Source organism: Jaculus jaculus, chromosome 17 (genome assembly GCF_020740685.1).
Source record: "Jaculus jaculus isolate mJacJac1 chromosome 17, mJacJac1.mat.Y.cur, whole genome shotgun sequence".
Classification (NCBI taxonomy): Eukaryota; Metazoa; Chordata; class Mammalia; order Rodentia; family Dipodidae; genus Jaculus; species Jaculus jaculus.
In genome coordinates, this window is record NC_059118.1 from 33,674,281 (window position 1) to 33,697,362 (window position 23,082).

General features: G+C 37.5%; 1 protein-coding gene across 2 annotated transcripts in view; it reads right to left on the reverse strand.

The window, feature by feature from the left end:
* The window catches only part of Xrn1 (5'-3' exoribonuclease 1), a 139,804-nt gene that overhangs the window by 93,786 nt on the left and 22,936 nt on the right, over nucleotides 1-23,082 (reverse strand). For both annotated transcript variants that reach the window (XM_045136277.1, XM_045136276.1), the window contains exons 4-15: nucleotides 22,892-23,001; nucleotides 22,688-22,798; nucleotides 20,743-20,825; nucleotides 17,173-17,260; nucleotides 16,921-17,089; nucleotides 15,142-15,209; nucleotides 14,294-14,431; nucleotides 12,065-12,131; nucleotides 11,803-11,905; nucleotides 9,710-9,799; nucleotides 8,483-8,639; nucleotides 5,810-5,929 (exon numbers count right to left, since the gene is read on the reverse strand). In XM_045136277.1, the coding sequence (XP_044992212.1) occupies nucleotides 5,810-5,929; nucleotides 8,483-8,639; nucleotides 9,710-9,799; nucleotides 11,803-11,905; nucleotides 12,065-12,131; nucleotides 14,294-14,431; nucleotides 15,142-15,209; nucleotides 16,921-17,089; nucleotides 17,173-17,260; nucleotides 20,743-20,825; nucleotides 22,688-22,798; nucleotides 22,892-23,001 (1,304 nt within the window). The remainder of the gene's footprint in view (nucleotides 1-5,809; nucleotides 5,930-8,482; nucleotides 8,640-9,709; nucleotides 9,800-11,802; nucleotides 11,906-12,064; nucleotides 12,132-14,293; nucleotides 14,432-15,141; nucleotides 15,210-16,920; nucleotides 17,090-17,172; nucleotides 17,261-20,742; nucleotides 20,826-22,687; nucleotides 22,799-22,891; nucleotides 23,002-23,082) is intronic.

A 23,082-nucleotide genomic window follows, 5' to 3' on the forward strand; every position in this document is an offset into this window, starting at 1 on the left:
ATTGAATGTGTACAGTGTTTAGTTAAATTTTAGGATCTACCTGTATTTTATTCCACTCAGCCTGCTTGAATACTCCTATAGCAGGGAAACTCAACCCCTAAGAACATCTTTGTAGCTACTCTGAGAGTCTTAAGAGCTACACCTAACACCTTAAGGTCCTACCCTGAAAATATATTACATCAAATCAATTGATACAGCTAAGAATACACAGCTAGCTAGGAAATCCAAGCATTAACTTAATCCAAGATGCAAAAATATATACATTATAACACAAGAAACACTAAAAAGCAACACGATATAAATCCACCTAAAAGTATTAATGCATCAGAAATGTCCTCCAGTGAGAAAGAGTTAGAGGAAATGCCTGAGAAAGAGTTCAAAAGAATGATTATAAATATGTTCAAAGAGGTCAAAGAACACAGCAAAACAATCAAAGAAGAAATCAAAGAAAAAATCAAAGAGGAAATCAAAGGAATCAAAGAAGATGCAGGACACCAATTTAATGAAATAAAGAAGGCAATACAAGACATAAATAAGGAAATAGAAATAATAAAGAAAAACCAGTCAGAATTACTAGCAATGAAGAACACAGTTAATGAAATAAACAATCCAAAAATTCATTTGGAATCACAAAAAACCTCGAATATCTAAAATAATACTGAGCAACAAAAAAGAGGCTGGTGGTATCACCATACCTGATTTTAACCTATACTACAGAGCCATAGTAACAAAAACAGCATGGTACTGGCACAAAAACAGACATGTAGATCAGTGGAACAGAATAGAGGACCCAGATGTAAGCCCAAGTAGCTATAGCCACCTGATATTTGATAAAAATGCCAAAAATACTCATTGGAGAAGAGACAGCCTCTTCAGCAAATGGTGTTTTGAAAACTGGATATATATCTGCAGAAAGATGAAAATAGATGCTTCTCTCTCGCCATGCACAAGAATTTAGTCCAAATGGATTAAAGACCTTAACATTAGACCAGAAACTCTGAAACTGCTAGAGGAAAAAGTAGGGGAAACCCTTCAACATATTGGTCTTGGCAAAGACTTTCTGAATACAACCCCAATTGCTCAGGCAATAAAACCACAGATTAACCACTGGGACCTAATGAAATTACAAAGATTTTGCACCGCAAAGGACACAGTGAAAAAAGCAAAGAGGCAACCTACAGAATGGGAAAAAATCTTCGCCAGCTATATATCTGATAGAGGATTAATATCTAGGATATACAAAGAACTCAAAAAGTTAAATAATAAGGAATCAAACAAGCCAATCAAAAAATGGGCTATGGAGCTAAATGGAGAGTTCTCAAAGGAAGAAATACGAATAGCATATAAGCATCTAAAAAAATGTTCTACGTCACTAGTCATCAGGGAAATACAGATTAAAACTATATTGAGATTCCATCTCACTCCTGTCAGAATGGCCACCATCATGAAAACAAATGATCATAAATGTTGGCAGGGATGTGGAAAAAAAGGAACCCTTCTGCACTGCTGGTGGGAATGCAATCTGGTCCAGCCATTGTGGAAAACAGTGTGGAGGTTCCTAAAACAGCTAGAGATTGATCTACCATATGACCCAGCTATAGCACTCCTAGGCATATATTCAAAGGACTCATCTCATTTCCTTAGAAGTACGTGCTCAACCATGTTTATTGCTGCTCAATTTATAATAGCTGGAAAATGGAACCAGCCTAGATGTCCCTCAACAGATGAGTGGATAATGAAGATGTGGCACATTTATACAATGGAGTTCTACTCAGTGGTAAAGAAAAACGAAGTTATGAAATTTGCAGAAAAATGGATGGACCTGGAAAGTATTATACTAAGTGAGGTAACCCAGGCCCAGAAAGCCAAGCGCCACATGTTCTCTCTCATATGTGGATCCTAGCTACAGATGATTGGGCTTCTGCGTGAGAATGAAAATACTTAGTAGCAGAGGCCAGTAAGGTAAAAAGGAGACATAAAGGGTAGAGAAAGGAAGGGAGGAGGATACTTAATAGGTTGATATTGTATATATGTAGTTACAATGATTGTAATGGGGAGGTAATATGATGGAGAATGGAATTTCAAATGGGAAAGTGTGGGGGTGGGGAGGGAGGGAATTACCATGGGATATATTTTATAATCATGGAAAATGTTAATAAAAATTTAAAAAGAAAAACAAAAAGAAAACAACATTAACAACAACAAAACTGGTCATATCTCATATCAAGAGTTGGAGAGATGGCTTAGTAGTTAAGGTGCTTGCCTGCAAAGCCTAAGAACCCAGGTTCAATTCCCCAGTACTCATGTAAAAAAGATACACAAGCTGGCATATGTGTCTAGGGTTCATTTGCAGCAGCTAAAGATCCTAAAGTACCCATTCTCTCTCTCCTTCTATCTGCCTCTTTTGTTCTCTCTCTGTCACATATAAATAATTAAGTATTAAAGAAAAATAAATAAAAATCATATCATGGTGGGTGTGGTGGTACATTCCTTCAATACCAAAACCTGGAAGATAGTGGTTGGAGTATCCCCAGGAGCTCAAGGCTACCATGAGACTACATAGTAAATTCAAGGTCAGCCTGAACTAGAGTGAAATACTATCTCAAAAAAAAAAAAAAAAAGAAAATAGAAATAAAAATAAATAAGTCATATACATCCTAATTTGGCAAAGTTTAATCCTTCACTTAAGAAGGGGCTGGAGAGATGGCTTAGCAGTTAAGCACTTGCCTGTGAAGCCTAAGGACCCCGGTTCAAGGCTCGATTCCCCAGGACCCTCATTAGCCAGATGCATAAGGGGGCACATGCGTCTGGAGTTTATTTGCAGTGGCTGAAAGCCCTGGTACACACATACTCTCTCTCTCTCTCTCTGCCTCTTTCTCTGTCTGCCTGTAGCTCTCAAATAAATAAATAAAATAAACAAACAAACAAACAAACAAAAAATAGCATTAACAAAAAAAGAAGGATACGCAGGGCTGGAGAGATGGCTTAGTGAATAAGTGCTTGCCCATGAAGCCTAAGAATCCTTGTACAAAGCTTGATTGCCCAGTACCCATGTAAGCCAGATGCACAAGGAGGCACATGTATCTGGAGTTCATTTGCAGTGTCTGGAGGCCCTGATGCACCCATTTTCTCTCTCTCTGTTTGTCTCTCAAATAAATAAATAAATAGCCAGGCATGGTGGTACACACCTTTAATCCCAGCACTTAGGAGGCAGAGGTAGGATGATTGCAGTGAGTTCCAGGTCAGCCTGGGCTAGAGCGAGACCCTACCTCGAAAAACCAAAAAATAAAATAAGTAAATAAAAAAGAAGGATATGCATTCTGTGATCAAGTGAAGCATTCTACCAATATTAATGAAGTTTAGTAGGTTGACAGCATTATTCAAATCTTTATTCTTGGGTTGGAGAGATGGCTCAGAGGTTTAAGGCACTTGGTTGCAAAGCCTGATGGCCCAGGTTCAATTCCCCAGTACCCACATAAACCCAGATGCACAAAGTGGCACATATATCTGGAGTTGGTTTACAGTGGGAAGAGGCCCTGGTGTGCCAATTTCTTTCTCTCACTCTCTTAACCTCTCTCATACTCTTTTGTGTGCTTCTCTGCTTGCAAATAAATTAAAACATACATATTTTTAAAAATATTCTTGTTTTAAAAAATATTCTCCCCCCCGCAAGGTAGGGTTTCACTAAATCAAAACTGACCTGGAATTCACTATGTAGTCTCAGGGTGGCCTTGAACTCATGATGATCCTCATACCTTTTCCTCCCAAGTGTTGGGATTAAAGGCATGTGCCACCATGCCCCATGCCCGGCTAATTTTTTTTTTTTTTTTTGAGGTATGGTTTCACTCTGGTCCAGGCTGACCTGGAAGTAACTCTGTAGCCTCAGGGTGGCCTTGAACTCATGGTAATTCTCCTACCTCTGCCTCCCGAGTGCTGGGATTAAAAACGTGCGCCACCATGCCAGGCTCTGAAAAATATTCTTTTTTTAATTTTTATTTATTTTTTATCCATTATTTATTTATTTATTTGACAGTGACAGACACAGAGAGAAAGACAGATAGAGGGAGAGAGAGAGAATGGGCGCGCAAGGGCTTCCAGCCACTGCAAACGGACTCCAGACGCGTGCGCCCCCTTGTGCATCTGGCTAACGTGGGATCTGGGGAACCGAGCCTTGAACCGGGGTCCTTAGGCTTCAAAGACAAGTGCTTAACCGCTAAGCCATCTCTCCAGCCCTGAAAAATATTCTTAATATCTTGAGCTATCTATTCTTCAAAAGAAATATTGAAATTTCGACATGCAATTATGGATTTAGCTTTTTACCCCTGTCCTGACAGTTTTTGTTTCATATATTCAAAGCTCTGTTATTAGGTATATGGACATTTTTACTTGTTTATTTTTTATATGTATGGTGCTTAGGGTCAAAAAACCAGGGCTTTGTACGTGTAAGTCAAGTACCATTATCACTGAACTATACCTTCAGCCTACATGTGTTCTCCTCCTCCTCCTCCTCTTTCCCTTCTTTCCCTTACCACCTTCCTCTTCTCTCCTTCCTTCTCTCTCTCTTTTTTTTTATGGATACACAGTCTTACTCTGTATCCCAGGAACCCAAGCTAGCCTGGAACTTACTATTTTCTTATATTATCCATTCTTTTTGTTAAACTTTATCTATTCTTGAGGAACTGACCTAATTTTTTTACTATAGCTCTCTTTACATTTGTAATATTTCATATTCTGAAATTTTTATGCTTTGTCTAACATTAATGAATATACTCCAGCCTTATAATTAGCATAGTTAAGAAGTTTTGATTCAAGCAAAGAAGAGAGTACCTAAATCTCATTTATAAAACACAGATGAATAAAACTAATTGCTCACCAATTTATGTAAAATAACTTTATTAATATATGCGCTGGGCCAGGAGTGGTGGTGCATGCCTTTAATTCCAGCACTCAGAAGGCAGAGGTAGGAGAATCACTGTGAGTTAAAGACCACCCTGAGACTACACAGTGAATTCCAGATCAGCCAGGGATAGAATGAAACCCTACCTCAACCCCCCCCCCAAAATATATGTATTTGCTAGACATTGTGTTGCAAGGCTGTAATCACAGCACTCAGGAGGCAGAGGTAAAAGGGTAACTGTTTGAGACCAGCCAGGGACTAGAGTGAGTGCCGAGTCATTCTGGGCTAGAATGAGACCCTACTTCAAAAAAACAAACAAAGAAGCCGGGCATGGTGGCACACACCTTTAATCCCAGCACTTGAGAGGCAGAGGTAGGAGGACTGCTGTGAATTGGAGGCCACCCTGAGACTACATAGTGAATTCCAGGTCAGCCTGAACTAGAGAGAGCATCTACCTCAAAAAACCAAAAACAAACAAACAAAGAAAAACTCCAAAGAATATATGTGTATTTGGAAGAGATGGGTCAGTGGTTAATGGCACTTAATCTGCAAATCCTGCCGACCCAGGTTTGACAACCCAATACCAATGCAGAGGTAGATACACAAAGTGACACATCCATCTGGAGTTTGTCTGCATCACGGACAGACCCTAGTATGTCCATTGTCTTTCTCTTTCTCTCTCTAGTAAGTAAATAATAAAATATTTTAAAATTAAAATATGTGTAGGAACGAGCAGTATGGGGAAGGAGAAGAGCAGAAGGAAATATGATATGAAAGGAGAAAGGAAACTACTGAAGGGGAAGCTCAAAGTGGGGAGAATGGGTTGGGTAAGAAGACTAGGGAAATAACAAAAAAATCATAATAATTTTTTTGAAAAGAACATGTGTATACATAATTGTTTGCTATACTAACCTCATCAATAAAAGGTATTAATACCACAGCTTCCCATTCCTGCTGTTTTCCATTTAGGTCAGTTTTAAAATCAGGTGGATAATATTCAATAATTGGTGAGTCTTCACTGGTCATCAGATGCTGTGAAAATATAAAATAGTGTAACAGATAAATGAAGCAAAATCAATACAACTTTCTATTAGTGTACTTAAAATATTTTCTTACAATTTTTCTTCTAACCGTCCTCCATTTCAACCTCAAATTAACAATTTGCTTCCATGTCCTCAATTGATTTTAGAAATGTGACTGCCATCATACAAGATAATATAAAAAGAAAAAAGAATCCTCAAATCCAAGAATATATATATATATATATATATCAGAGTCCACTAATAAATATTTTTTATTGGAAAGTTTGTAAGATAGGCAGACAATGAAAGCATGTGGATGTTCTATTCAAAAAAGCATAAGCAGGCTGGAGAGATGTCTTAGCGGTTAAGGCATTTGCCTGTAAAGCCAAAGGATCCCAGTTCAATTCTCCAGGACCCATGTAAGCCAGATGCACAAAAAGGCACATACATCTGGAGTCATTTGCAATGGCTGGAGGCCCTGGCTTGCCCATTCTCTCCTTCTCTCTCTGCCTCTCAAGTTTAAAAAAAAGAAAAAGAAAACATAAGGAGGGACTGGAGAGATGGCTTAGCAGGTAAGGCACTTGGCTGCCAAGCCTAATGACCCAGACTCGATTCCCCAGTCCATCCAAGCCAGATGCACAAGGCAGCACATGCATTTAGAGTTCATCTGCAGTGGCTAGAGACCCTAGTATCCCTATTCTCTTTCTTTCTTTTTTTTTAAAATAAAGTTTTTATTAGCATTTTCCATGATTATAAAAAAAATCCCATGGTAATTCCCTCCCTCCCCACCCCCCACATTTTCCCCTTTGAAATTCCATTCTCCACCTATTCTCTTTCTATCAGCCTCTTTCTATCTGTTTCTCTCTAAGAAATAATTTTTTAAAAAAGCATAAGGAGATAAATAGGAAAGATTGTGATACAAAATTTGTAAAAGCACAGCATATTCCAAACTCAGTATTTTACATTGTAATGAATATATGGGATGGGCACTAAGCAAATAAAACAAATGTGATTATAACACACTTGCTAGACCACAATGGCTGAATATCAAAGTCTAGTGCATTTGAAGGAGGAAAAGAGGAAGTATCGAATATATTTAAGAAAGGGAGCCAGAGGCTGGAGAATGCTGAGGACGCAGGTTCAATCACCCAGAACCCACATAAGCCAGATGCACAAGGTGGTATGTATCTGGAGTTTGTTTGTAGTGATTGGAGGCCCTGGCATGCCTATTCTTTCCTATTCTCCCCTTCTCTACTGCTAATAAATAAATAAAGAATAAAAAAAGGGGGGAGGGAGCCAAGCATGGTGGTGCAGGCCTTTAATCCTAGCCCTTTGAAGGTAGCGGTAAGAGGATCACTGTGAGTTTGAGGCCAGCCTGAGATGATATAGTGAATTCCAGATCAGCCTGGGCTAGAGTGAAACCCTACAAAAACCAAAAAAAAGAAAAAAAAAGTGGGGTGGGGAGTCAAAACCAGGACCAAGGATATGTTCAAAAAAGCCTCTCAGGGGCTGGAGAGATGGCTTAGCAGTTAAGGCATTTCCCTGCAAAGCCAAAGAACCCAGGTTCAATTTCCTCAAGACACATGTAAACCAGAGGTACAAGGTGGCCCATGTGTCTCGAATTAATTTGCAGGTGCTGGAGGCCCTGATGTGCCTATTTTTTCTCTCTCTTTGCTTGCAAATAAATAAGTTAATTAAAAGGCTGAGTCAGGTGTGGTGGTGCACACCTTTAATTCTAGCACTTGGGATGCTAAGGTAGAAGGATTCCTGTGAGTTCAAGTCCACCCTGAGACTACATAGTGAATTCCAGGTCAGTCTATCTCAAAAAATGAAACAAAAATGGCTGGACATGGCAGCAAGTATTTTAAATTTGTAGTGGATGGAGAGATGGTTTAGTGGTAAGGCGTTTGCCTGCAAAGCCAAATGACCCTGATTCGACTTTCCAGGACTCATGTAAGCCAGATGCACAAAGGAGTGCAAGCGTCCGGAGTTGGTTTGCAGTGGCCAGAGGCCCTGGCATACCCATTCTCTCTCTCTTTCTGCCTCTTTCTCTTTCTTAAATAAATAAATAAAATATATTTAAAAAATTAAATTTGGCCAGGCATGGTGGTGCACACCTTTAATCCCAGTACTTGGGAGGCAGAGGCAGTAGGATCATCGTGAGTTTGAGGCTACCCAGAGACTACATAGTGAATTCCAGGTCAGCCTGGGCTAGAGTGAGACCCTACCTCGGAAAAAAAAAAAAAAAAGGAAAATTTGTAATCTCAGTGTAGGAGAGGTAGATATAAGTACATTGCCTGGGATCTCTGTCCAGCTAGTCTAGTCTATTTGGCAAATTTCAGGCATTGGGAAGACTGTCTCAAAAAAGGCAGATGGTATCTGAGAACTAACTCTTGAGGTTGACAACCTCTGGCCAGTCTCTACATAAAGACCCACACATACCCACAGAAAAAGTATACATATTTCTATATTTAATAAATTTGGGTGGTATTATTTCTACATATGGATAAGGAACTCTTAAATATAAAAAAGGACACAAAAGCATTCAAATTTCAAAACCCACCTGGTAGCAAGTAGGAAGCAAATTTTTGCTAGCTGATGGAAGTACAGCAAGAAGCTGCTCAAATGGCTTGAAAGGTTTTCCTAGTTCAAAATGGATTTTGAGAGCACTGATGTTGCGGATATCGGACAGGAAAGGTGCATAATGATAAGGATAATACCTATGAAACAAAGTGAGCTGTAAACAACTGGAAACTTTATAAATGAGGTCAATATTAAGTAGATTGCTTTCTCTGGTTTTAGACACATAGACAAGTTAAGTATCACCCATAACTCTCCCTGGAATATTCAAACTTAGAACTGCTGGCACTGACAGGACTGCTCTCCACTTGAGGGTGGCACTACCCCTTTGGTAGTGTATGTCAATGTTTACTATCACTTTGTTTTTAATCAAGCCTCTGGCTGCTTGAAAACTAAAAGTAGTATTTTTGCAATGTTTAGTTTATGTGATAGCACCAAATATTATATTTCCTCATATTCTGGGGGGTGAGAGAGAAATTCAAAAACAGGGATAGGGGGCTGGAGAGATGGCTTAGCAGTTAAGGCACCTGCCTGCCAAGCCTAAGGACCCAGGTTCAGTTCCCCAGTACCCACATAAACCAGATAGATGTACAAGGTGCATATGTCTAGAGTTCATCTGCAGTGCCTAGAGGCCCTGGTGCACCCATTCTCCCTTCTATTTGCCTCTTTATCTTTCTCACCCTCACCTAAATAAATAAATATATATATATATGGATATATATATATTATATACATATAAATTTAAAAAAATAAACAGGGTCAAAATTGCAACTTTCTTAACTTTCCCTCCCCCCCCCCATGCTGGGATTCCTAGTGCATGGTGCCATGCCTAAGTGTGTAATGTCTCTCTTATTCCCAAATATGAATTGTGAATCCTCTATTCAATATACTAGATAATCACAGAGGGATGGAAAAGTTTCATTAATCACTTGGAAATGCAGCTTCTAAATAAAGGCCTGGAAGCAATTAAATATTCTGACAAAAGCTCATATTAACTCATAAAAACAGAGAAAAGTGAGTCTGAGCTTTACGTCCATTTCCAATTTACTCAAAAAACTTTTCGCTTTGAATTAGTGTGTATATTGTTTTATGAGAATAGATATTAAATCATATGTTAATCACAATATAATACTGTTTTTAACATATTCCCATCTTTAACATGTAAATGAGACTCTTGTAGAAGAACTATTATATAAAGATATGTTCTTACCAGCTCCAGGACTGAACTCCATGATAGTAATAGTGCAAAATCCACTGTATTGCCTGAACATAACATGCAGCTTGATCAGCCAGAAAGTCACTGAAAACAGAAGAGTGCATTTTCACTATAACATTCCTTTATGAAGCTAGACCTTTGTCCTTAATGCATATATATCATGCCTAAAAATTATAAACAAAGTTCCAAATTATTTAAAATTCTGCCTTATCTGGTGAAAGTCTTATGGTTTTTTTCAACTATCTACCAAAATAATTAAAATTGTTGTATACTTAAACAGTGGATGTGATACACTTACTTTTGCTTTAAAGCTTGAAGATTTAGCATGATGAAGCTTTATATAATGTAGCACCATCACTCTCTTACAAAGTGTAAATGGAATGGGAACAAATCAGAAATTTCTTAGAAGTTTGGTGATAGCAACTAGAACACCCTTTGAAAAGTGCTGTATCTGCTGAACAGGAATTCATCATGTTTCTCAAAACCCAAGTAAAAGCCAGGCATGGTGGCTCACACCTTTAATCCTAGCACTCAGGAGGCTGTGGTAAGAAGACACCATGAATTCAAGACCAGCCTGGGTAGAGGAAAATACTGCTTCAAAAAAAAAAAAAACAAAACAAAACAAACAAAAACAAATCTATAAAACACCAAAACTAAACAAGTTCCAGTTCAAAGTTGAAAAGTAATCACTTAGATATTCCTTATCTCCCTATTTAAGGTAGATATGCTTTTAAATATAAATATATTACCTTATTATAAAACAAGTATTTCCTTATTACTGGAAATCTGGATAATGAAGAAAAACACAGGACATCTTAGACCAAATACTAGCCATTTTGGTATAATTCTTCTCAGTCTTTTCTCTTTTGAGATGGGGTCTTGCTATACTGCCCAGTGAACTCCTGGGTTCAAGCGGTCCTCCAGCCTTAACTTCCAGAATGCTGGGACTAGGTATGCACTGGCACACCAACTTCAGTCATTTTTGCCTCCTTGATCTTAAAAAGTATTAATAAGAATATTACACATACATACATATTTGTTAATGATTTTGTTTCCTATCTTGAGATTTGTTTGACTATTTTTCTGAATTGTTAGGATCATTCTACAGGTAACTGTTGAGCAGTTCTGCAATGCTGGATATATAGAGATGGCAGAGAAGGTGACTGTGACAAGACAAAGGTTGACTGAGTCTTCATTTTGCTGCTTGTTTGATTGGTTTTTAGGGGCATGGTCTTACGGTAGACCCTGAAACTCTAAATCTTTCTTAATCAGCCTCCTTAATCTAGGGATAACAGGCATCTGCCATTATCCCCCAGCTATATGATGACCTTTCTTATTGGACATTATTGGCAAAGTTTTTTTTTTTTAATTTATTTATTTGACAGCAACAGACAAAGAGAGAAAGAGGGAGAGAGAGACAGAGAATGGGCGCGCCAGGGCTTCCAGCCACTGCAAACAAACTCCAGACATGTGTGCTTCCTTGTGCATCTGGCTAACCTGGGTCTTGGGGAATCGAGCCTCGAACCCAGGGTCCTTAGGCTTCACAGGCAAGCGCTTAACCGCTAAGCCATCTCTCCAGCCCATAAGTTGTTTTTTTTTGGAGACAAGAATTCTGGATAGTTTGGAATTCCCTATATCGACCAGGCTGGCCTTGAACTTATAGCAATATTCCTTCCTTGGTCTCCAGAGTAATGGGATCATAAGCATGAACCATCATGCCTGGTCTTGGATATATATTACTAATATTTTTTTCTGGTGCTGGGGTTCAAACTGAGCTTCACACATGCTAGGCAAGCACCTAATCATAGAACTTCACCTCCAGTTCCCTTAATGGACATAATTTATTTCTGACTTTCCACTATTTTGAGTAACTTTTTAGTGTCAATCAAGATGTTTACATTTGGCAATTTTTGTTACAGGATTATAACACATGTCAGAATTAACATCTCAACCTTTAAATTATATCATACTAGTGTATGAGGCCAAAACTCCTTTTCTTACTACTTTGTTAAAAATCATGTTGTTTTTCTAAAGAACTGAAAAGTCTATTTCTTCTACTTTAAAATAAAAAGATTGGCAAGACATACTCAGATACTACATCAACCCCCATCTTCGTCATGTAATATGTTCTTTTATATTGTCTAAATTCAGTTTCAAACAGATCATCTTCAGTCTCATCTTCTAAATTATCTATGAAAAAAACCAGAAAGACGGTGGTTGACAATTATGAATATCCAGTTTTCCACGTAAAGTTGATGGTTATAAAGTATCCTAGGACCCTGCAAATACAATAGTACTAAACGAGCTCTCAGGAAAGTGTGACTGTCCGAATAGCGTAGTGACACTCACCCTCAGAAGCTACTGCTTGGCCTTCAGCACTGTCTAAAGCAGCCCAACACGCAGAACTGTCTTGGCCCTACAAGAATTACACATTAGCATAAAATGAATGGTGTGATATGTTTTTAAGTTAGACATGTAAAATGGAGAACAGATAAATGCTAAATATAACTAAAGTAATCCTTAAAGGAAACTCTGTAAGTTTATTTTAAAAATAATACTGAAAATGACTTAGAGAATGAAAACTGTATGCACACTAATTATTGGAAGCCCTAGGAGCCATAAAAGAGACTTTCCTGCTAGTGGTATCTATGGAAATGAAGTCACCCACCACGTTAAAATAAAAGTCTGAGATGGGGAGTTTCAGATAATCGAATGTAAATCCTTTATCAGATTTTAACTTGCGCAGTACTTGAAGTGAAACACAATGAAAACTTTAACAGAAATTGTCTCTTAATACATTTACAGTCTTGTATTTACAAGCTAAATATATAGGAAATCACAAATAAATCCCTTTTACGTTTAAAAAAAAAAAATAATACTGAAAAAGAGCTGGGAGTAGTGGCCCACACCTTTAATCCCAGCACTCCTTTAATCCCAACACTCAGGAGGTAGAATAGGAGGATCACCATGAGTTCAAGGCCACCCTGAGACTACATAGTGAATTACAGGTCAGCCTGAGCTAGAGTGAGACCCTATCTCCAAAAACAAAAAGACAAAACAAAATAAAAATAATACTGCTGGGTGTGGTGGTACAGGTCTTTAATCTCAGAACTTGGCAGGCAGAGGTAGGAGAATCACTGTGAGTTCAAGGATACCCTGAGACTACATGGTGAATTCCTGGTCAGCCTGAGCTACAGTGAGACCCTACCTCAGAAAAATAATAATAATAATAATAATACTGAAAAAAAATGCTGAAATAGTATATATATTTTTGACAACCAAATATTTTCTAAGGTTATACCTATTATTATATAGAACTAAGATATATAATGATTTTTACTAATGAAATGAAAATATATTTAATTATATGTGTTCTAAGATTATATCTAAAGAATATTTCATTTTCCTAGAAAAAAACTGTATAGTCCAATATCCTTTAATCACTAGTGTTCATCCCTCTCTGCTTCCTCAGTGTGAGCTGAATGTGACCAGCTACCTGAAGCTCCTACCATCATTCCTTCTCTGCTATGATGGGGTATAACCCAGAACTTATTGTAAGCAATGAACCCTTCTACCATTAAACAGACTTTTGTCAGGTATTTAACTATAGCAGTGACAAAGGTAACTGATATAACAGCAGACATGTAGTACTAGCACTTGGGAGGAGGCAGGAGGATCAGGATTTCGAGGTCATCCTTGACAACATAAAAAGTTCTAAGCCTGTCTCACAATAAAAATAAAATTAAAAACTAGTTCAGTGGTTTATTGTTTTTAGTTAACATCTAAATAATTGATTTTAAATATAACTAATTTACTGGATTCTAATGATCAGAAATGCTTCCCATAGCCCCTGGGAACTGCTGGAAGACTATGGTTATACTTAATCAGCATGAATAATCAACCAGCTGGACAAGAGGTACACACTTGTGCAGCAGTAGCACACAGCCTCTACGGGTAATTGCCAGCCTGACAACCAGGTCAAGGGCAATGTTGACAGACATGGTATTCAATCAAACACATCAAAGCAGAAATTCAGATACTATAGAGAACTCAACACTAAATCAGTATTGCCCATCAACACTGCCATGGCTCAGAGAACACTGCAGAAGAGGAGGCAGAAACACACTAAAAGCCATAGAATGGGTAGGAATACCCTGAGGCATGGTCTGCCTACTACCACACATGGACTGAATAAGGCCTTCATGACTCCACAGGGAATACTATAATCCCACTGAGGAGGGCCCAGGATAATGGGAAGAGGGGAGAGGAGATAAAAGAGTATAATCTCTGTAAAAGAAATGTTTTCCATACTTCTAAATAGAATGAAAAGAAGCAAAAGAAACAAAATGTTCTTAAAGTGTAAAAGTAAAATGAATTTTTACTTAATACCATCTAAGTATTAGAATCTAATAAAGAAAAAGAACCTAAAACAATTTGGGGTGTTTAAAGAGAAGAAATAAAAATGAAATGTGAGGCAACTCTAAAATTCATAGGAAGATGAGAAAAAAGAAGTGTCAATTTTACCTTTATAACCCCCGCCCCCCCCAAAAAAAAATAGACACCTAAAAAAAATGTTACCTTTGATTTTTTCTTTTCTTTGTAGCTCTTGGCTTCTTCTGCTGCAACGCCCGCTGCTTCATTTAGGTACTTGTTACCAACTTTGCTTTCAAACCACTTTAGGTCCACAAAAACTTCACTGAAGTGCTCTCGATCAAACTGAACAAAAATATGTGCATTCATTTAGAACTGCTCTGAAGCATGTCTGGAAGAAGATGAACTAAACTTCTAGCAGGGACTATTTCTGGGGCATAGGAAATTGGAGAATGGGGGTGGAGAGGTGAGTTAGTGGTTAGGGCATTTCCCTACCAAGCAGAAGGACCCAGGTTTGATTCCCCAGAATCCATGTAAGCCAGATGCACAGTGACCCATGCATCTGGAGTACGTTTGCAGCAGCTGAAGGCCCTGACATGCCCATTCATTCTCTTTTTTACTTTTTCTCAAATAATATAAATTGGAGAATGTTACTTTGACTTTCTTTTTTTTTTAAAACCTATTTATGTGTATGCAAGGATGTGTGCATGCATGTACCAGGACCTCTTGCCTCTGCAAATCAATGCCATATGCTTGGGCCACTTTGTGCACCTGGCTTAAATGGATAGCTTGAGAATTAAACTCCAGCCAACAGGCTTTGAAAGCAAGTGCCCTTAAACCCTGAGCCATAGCCCCAGTTCTAAACAATGTTACTTCTTTATACACATGGTGATCTCATCTTTTATTCTTAAATATAAAAAGCAAATAAAAATGAAATTAATTTAGGTGAAGTTATACTGAATGAGTAACTGGAATAGTTATATGTTTTTGGTATTACATAATTGATTAGTGATACAGCTATCTTGAGAGAAGGAAACAAACTTATAGCTACTTACATCTGATAGTTTCACAAGGTACTTCTCAAATCGAGGTAAATTGAGATGCCCACTTTCATTAATATAACCTAAAAAAATAGACAAAATATAAACTCATGCTATAAACTGACGCATTACTTTTTGTAAACAACAGCATAAAATTCTTCCTACAAACTGTTGAATATTAACATTGTATTAATGAAAAAATCACTCAGTGTTATCTATAATTAATCCAGCTTTAATTGCTATGAGCTTTATATTACTATAATATAGTTTATATATTGAAATAAAAGAATGGAAATTCCAGGTTTACATAATAATAATCCTCTTACATTAACACTTATGTTTGGTAACAAATTATGAAGGAAGATATTTGAATCTATCCATATCTTCCAATTTGCTATAGTAACTTAAGAAAAGGTATAGCTAGACTTTTTGGCCCATACTTGTAGTCGTAGCATTTGAGAAGCTGAAGTAGGAAGATTCTGAGTTTGAGGCCAGCCAGGACTACACAGTGAAGTCTTGATGTAAAAACAAAAGTAGGCCGGGCATGGTGGCACATGCCTTTAATTCCAGCATATGGGAGGCACAGGTAGGATGATTGCTGTTGAGTTTGAGGATACCCTGAGGCTACATAGTGAATTCCAGGTTAGCCTAGGCCAGAGGGGGACCCTACCTCAAAAAACCAAATAAATAAATCAATAAATATAAAAGGAAAAGAACAAGAATGATTTTCTATACTCTTCTGTCTGTTTTATTTAAAGCTATACTAATTATCAATTTTTTTTTAACTCAATCAGGTGTGGTGGCACACACCTTTTTTTTTTTTTTAATTATTTGTTTGAGAGCGACAGACACAGAGAGAAAGACAGATAGAGGGAGAGAGAGAGAATGGGCGCGCCAGGGCTTCCAGCCTCTGCAAATGAACTCCAGACGTGTGCGCCCCCTTGTGCATCAGGCTAACGTGGGACCTGGGGAACTGAGCCTCGAACCGGTGTCCTTAGGCTTCACAGGCAAGCAGTTAACCACTAAGCCATCTCTCCAGCCCTAATTATCAATTTTTTATTTTCACTGAAAACTGTTTTCTTCATACTAAATACTCAGAAACATATGCATTTAGAAACTGAATTTTTATAGTCAAAGAGAAAGGAATTAAGTGAAACTAATGAATTTTTCTGGCTTTCTTAAGGAATTAAAGGTGAAAATTAGGGGTGGGAGAGATGGCTTAATGGTTAAGTTGTTGTTTTCCCTGCAAAGCGTAAAGACCCAGGTTTGATTCCCTGGTACCCATTTAAGCCAGATGCACAAGGTTGAGCATGCATGTGGAGTTCATTTGCAAAGGCTAGAGGCCCTGGTGAGCCCATTCTCTCCTCTCCCTTCTCTCAAATAAGCAATAATATACTTTTTTTAAAAAGTTGAAAATTGCCTGGTGTGGTGGCACACATCTTTAATCCCAGCACTTGGGAGACAGAGGTGAGAGGATTGCCGTGAGTTCGAGGCCACCCTAAGAATACAGAGTGAAATTCGGGTCAGCCTGAGCTAGAGTGAGATCCTACTTTGAAAAACAAAATCAAACAACAGCAGCAGCAAAAAAAGTTGAAAATACATATCAATAAGTGAGGCTGCTTAACTGTAGCCAGTTTTTTTGGGATCACTGAAAATAACATCAGTGTCTGTTAATGTGGATTAAAAAGAAAAAAAAAATTATCCTACTTTAGCTGTGCATGCAATAATCTAATAAGCCAAGTCATATTTAAGGTAAGTTAGTTACATTAAAGTAGGGTAAAAAAGTTTACTTACCTCCAAGTTCTGGCAGAATGGTAATATATGTTCCATAAAGAAGAGGCAGTGCATCATGATTGATATGTAAATGAGGTAGATGAGGGATAAAATCGTTGCCAACAAGAAATCCCATTAAAATCCAATCATCTATAATTCTTTCAATATCATATTTAAATGTGATCTTTTCCTAGGACAAAATGGAGAACAAAGTGAAATCCTATGAAAATTTCTGTATATAAAACCTTGGTCCATGCCTATATCAATACTTACTTTTAATATGGAAAACTCATAATCAATATACTCTCGCATTAAAGACAAATGGAGGAGGTGAAATGTTGTTTCTTCTGGTGCACATACCCTGTAATTAGTCAGATGACCAAAACAAAATGAATTATAGTTTTAAGGTCCAATTTAAAAACTGCAGAAATGCTTAAGTTAAAATCATTATTAATAGGTAATTAGTCTTACAGTTAAAGAATGCAATTTACATTAAAAGTTGCAGGAAAATATAAGGATAGGAATACAATTATAAGGGCTGGAGAGATGGCTCAGTGTTTGACTCTTGCCTGCAGAGCATAATAACCCAGGTTTGATACCCCAGTACTCAAGTAAAGCCAGATGTACAATGTGGTGCATGCATCTAGAGTACATTTGCAGCGGTTGGAGGCCCTGGCATGCCCATGCTCTCTTATTAGAAATAAATAAATAAATAAAATATTTTTTTAAAAAGAAATACAAGCCAGGCATGGTGGCACAAGCCTTTAATCCTAGCACTTGGGAGGCAGAGGTAGGAGGACCGCTGTGGGTTCAAGGCCAACCTGAGGCTACATAGTGAATTCCAGATCAGCCTGGCTACAGTGAGACCCTACCTCAGAAAAAATAAATAAAAATAAAAAAGAAAGAAAAGGAAAAAAGAAAAATAAAAGAAATACAATTATAATATTTGATACAAGGTCAAGTTCAAAATAATTGGTTTACATTATATTTTTATGGAAAAATTCTCAGAATTCAGAAACCCTAAATTATATATAATATATATAAGAAACCAGAGTGATGTGGTTCACTTAAGGCTGTCCACTATTATACAGCATACAGATGAGCAAAAAAAGTGTATGTATGTATGTATATATGTATGTATATATATAGATATGTATATGTATACACACACACACACACATTCATTTCCTTAAGAAAAAGGACACTTAGAAAAATGCACATTTAACAATATATACCAAGTAACATTCCTCCTAAGACAGCTATAAGACAAGAATGCCTATTTTACCATAGTTATCCAATACTGCTCTGGAAATCTGAGCCAAAAAATGAGGCAGGGGAGAAAAAGGGAATAGAAATTGGAAAGTAAGAAGTAAAATTTTATTTTCAGATTATCGATTCTATCTACATACCAACAGGTGCAACAGTGGCATTTCTGTTATGGGGAAAACCAACCACTCTCTAATTGGACTGGAAGGCTGCTCCACAGGAGGGAATACATGTCTAATACTGAAAACCTATGACAGGGGAGGTCATGAACCCTAGGGGTGTAATGTCTGCTGGTTTCTGCCTAAGTAAGTGTACATAAGTGTACATATTATGCTCACCTGGTAAGCACTTCTCGTAATGTTCATATCCATAATTAATGCTACTCTCCCATTTGGTTAGAGCTTCTCTTTTCAGATGGCAGAGACCTTGGGATGACTCAGAAGGCATCATAGGACTGACAAGTGACAGAGGAGTACTCAGCACTGAAACATCTCTATTACAACAACTTCCAAGGCTCAGGGTCCATTGCAGAAAAGGTGGCAGAAAGAATATAAGAGCCAAAAGAAGAGTAGGACTCCTTACAATGAACTCATCAAGACACAATACGGCCTGAATATTCATAACCTCACAGTGCCTGATACTACCTACACAGACGATCATAATAATGGGAGGAAAAGATGATGGCATCAAAATAAAAGAGAGACTGATTGAGAGGGGAACGGGATACAATAGAACATGAAACTGTGAAGGGAATGTGGGGGGAGAAGAATTACCATGGTTTATTGTCTATAATTATTGAAGTTGTCAATAAAAAATATGAAAAAAAAGAAAATTCAATAGACACCATCAAGAAAAAACCACACCCACTACTAGGGCTAAACAATATATCATTTGTAAAACACAAGATAAATACCTCCAAAACCAACTGCATTTTCATACACTATCAAAGAACAAACCAAAAGGAAAATAAGAAAATGAACCCAATTACAAATGGCATGCAGAAGAATTAAACACTTAGGAGTAAGTGCTAAGACTTAGACACACTAAAAAGCTGGGTGTTGTGACATATGTCCATAATCCCAGTAAGGCATAGGCCAAGAGAATCAGGAGCTCAAGGTTATCCTTGGCTACATTTGAGGCCAGCCTAGGCTATATGAGACATTGTTAGAATCAAGCAAGAAAGCAAACATTTATATATTAAAAACTACAAAGTGTTGCTGAAAGAAACTGAAGGAGTCATATGACATATGGTCATGGATTTAGCAGACTGAAAAGATGCTCCAGGATTTATAGATTCAAAGCCATCTCTACCAAAATTCCAATGTTTGTCACAAAAATATGAAAATCTATCCTAAAAATCATATAGAATTTCAAGAGACCCTAATCAAACAAAACAATCCTGAAGAGGAAGAAAAATGTTAGGAATTTCAACCTTTTCTGATTTCAATACTAGCTACAGTAAAAGTTACACTAATTAATACACCAGTGGTGGCAAACAGGCAGGCATACAGACCAAGAGAATAGCATTAAATAAAATTCTTGCATATATAGATAAATAATTTTCAACAAGACACAAAGACATTCAATAAAGAAAGGACAGGGCTGGAGAGATGGCTTAGCAGTTAAGGTGCATGCCTGCGAAGCCTAAGGACCCAGCTTCAATTCTCCAGGTCCCACGTAAGCCAGATGCACATGGTGGCATATGCATATGGAGTTCACTTGCAATGGCTACAGGCCCTGGCATGTTTTCTCTCTTTCTCTCCCTGTCTCTAATAAATAAATGAAAATGAAATCTTAAAAAAAAAAAAAGGACAAACTATAAAATTAAGGGTAGGTTGTAGATTAGCAGCAGAGCCTGACTCTGGATTTGAACCTCAGTAACTAAAAAAATAACCAAAGCCACAAAGAGCAACATGAAAAAACCCTTAGGATAAAACATGACATTAGATCTCATAATGCTTGCTTGAATATTACATATACTAAAAGCATAGGTGATAAAGGAAATAATAAACTCGATTATACAACATGAAAAACTTTTAAAAACATATTTATTTGAGAGCTGGGCGTGCTGGCTCATGCCTTTAATCCCAGCACTTGGGAGGCAGAGGTAGGAATATCGCTGTGAGTTTGAGGCCACCCTGATAATACACTGTGAATTCCAGGTCAGCCTGGACTAGAGTGAAACCCTACCTTGAAAAAACAAAAAACAAAAAACAAAAACAAAAAAATTGAGAGAGAGAGAGAGAGAAAGGGAAAGAGAGGGAGGGAGGGAGGAAGGGCATGCCAGGACCTTTAGCCACTCCAAAAGACTCCAGATGCATGCACCACCCTGGGCATCTGGCTTATGTGGGTACTAGGGAATCAAATCTAGGTCCTTAGGCTTCCCAGGCAAGTACTGTAACCACTATGCCATCTCTCCAGACCATGAAAAACTTCTGAATATGAAAGGGCATTAGTGAGAATGAAAAAGCAACCCATAAATTCAGAGAAAACATTTGCAGAATACACTTGTTAAGGGATTACCATTCATGCTTAATCTTTAAATTTTTCACCCTGAATGTATGTATAATGATTTACCTCTGTGTTTTTTTTCCACCAAACCGAACTTCTTCTCTTAAGAGAGAAAAATGTGCCTCATGACTTGTTAATCCAAGCATAATCTGTTGAAAAATGATTATAAGATGTTTCTTTTCTACATTTTACTAACACTGGGCTCATACAAGCAACTTAATAAAATTTCTATAATAAAGAAGAAATTAAACATGGAAATTAAAATTAAATATACAAGCATCAAAATATAACCTGTTTGTAAGATATGAATGGAATAAAGTATACTTTTCTAGGAAAAGGTATAAAATCATAGTCTCATGATCTTCATAAAAGGGGGTTATGTCCCTTTTCCTCCTAAAATTCTAAAACCTTTCTCTTGGATATTTTTATTTGCCACAAGGGAATGGGTTGGAAGTTATAAGCAACAGCTTTATGATGATAAAAGAATACAATGATCTTTTAGAGGCCAGGATAACTCTAGTATGTGAAAACCTTAAAGAGATGGGAAGAGCTCAAAAGTTTAGTGACACTTAAATGCCAACTGCGATGTATACTGTTTCTTTCAACCTTGATTTGAACAACTAAACAACAGGAAAGATTTATAAGTCAGTTAAGTAGATACAGATTTTTATATATTAAGCAGTAATTGATAATTCTTATCTTTTGGGGGTAATAGCATTGTAATTAAGTATTTTTTTTAATTTTTTATTCATCTTTATTTATTTATTTGAGTGTGACAGACAGAGAACGAGGCAGAGAGAGAGAGAGAATGGGTGTGCCAGGGCTTCCAGCCACTGCTAACGAACTCCAGATGCATGCGCCCCCTTGTGCATCTGGCTAATGTGGGTCCTGGGGAATTGAGCCTCAAACCGGGGCCCTTAGGCTTCACAGGCAAGCGCTTAACCACTAAGCCATCTCTCCAGCCCTAATTAAGTATTTTTAAACAAGCTTTTTTAGAAACCAGGACAATGTCTCAATGGGTAAAGTACTTGCCATACAAACATGAAGGTGAGTTTGGATCCCTAGCACTTACATACAAGGCTGGCATGGTGGTGTGCATCTAAAGTCCCATGGCTGGAAAGACAGAGACGGGTGGATTCCCAGCTAGTTAGTCCAGCCCAATCAATGAACTATGAGTTCAGTGAGATAACTTGTCTTAATAAACAACATGGAGAGCAATAAAGGGAGACATCGAACACCAACCTCTTGTATATGAACATACATAGACACACATATACCACAGAGACATAAAAATAAAAAACTTCTTTAAAAAAGCATTAGGAAAATGTAAATACATTAAGTAATATAGTATCTGGAATTTATTTCAATAACCCAGCATGGTAAGAGAGAGGATATAATGGATTCAGGATGAGTTTAACAATTAATACTTAAGGCAGATGAAAGGCACAGGGGAGTTCATTATAGTATAGTGTATTTTTGGTTAATTTGAAAACTTGCATAATAACAAGTTAAACAAATCTAGTAAAGGTATTTGAAACACAGAATTGTCAGAGCAGGAGGTATTCATGGGCCTTAGGTTGAGAAAAGGGCCCCCTTCTATGACCTTGTTTTTTTTTTTTCAGCAAAATATTCATACACCTGAGTTACTTAGGTCTATAAAAATAATCATAAGTTATAACACAAGACTTTCTGTTTCTCAACTGTTTTCAATCTTTGGAAATGGCAAACACAGCAACAATTATGTCTTTTGTATCTGTTACTACAGCCAGTGAAGTTTCCATATAAAAACTACAACTCCCCGGGTGTGGTGGCGCACACCTTTAATCCCAGCATTTAGGAGGCAGAAGTAGGAGGATCACCATGAGTTCAAGGCCACCTTGAGACTACAGAGTGAATTATAGGTCAGCCTGAGCTACAGTGAAACCCTATGTGGGGGGGGGGGGGAAGGGGTGGAGAGAGGGGGAACTACACCTCTCAGACATGTGCATATGATAAGTAATATTGTACCTACCAAATCAGCATCTAAGCCATAAAGACAATGTCTGGTATTTGGATCATGATCTGGCTTTGCTTTCTCGGATCTGATAAATTCCATGATTTTATGCTCTCCTTCTCCAGGAGTCTAAACATAACATTACAAGAAAGATGGTAATATGCTTTGCTTTAAAACATTGCACAAACATTTAAAAATTCTCTAAATAAAAATTATGATAACCTCATGGCCTGAGAAGTAGATGGTAACTCCTTGCCATGACTTGTCTGTGGAAATTTTCATATTTACAAAGTACTTCAGATGTTCGTGTAACTTGGCCATGAATTCAGTCCCTATAAATAAAAATTGAAAAAGTTAATCTGAGAAAGACATAAAGATGCTGAGTTCCTAATGACAGCATAAAATTAGATCAG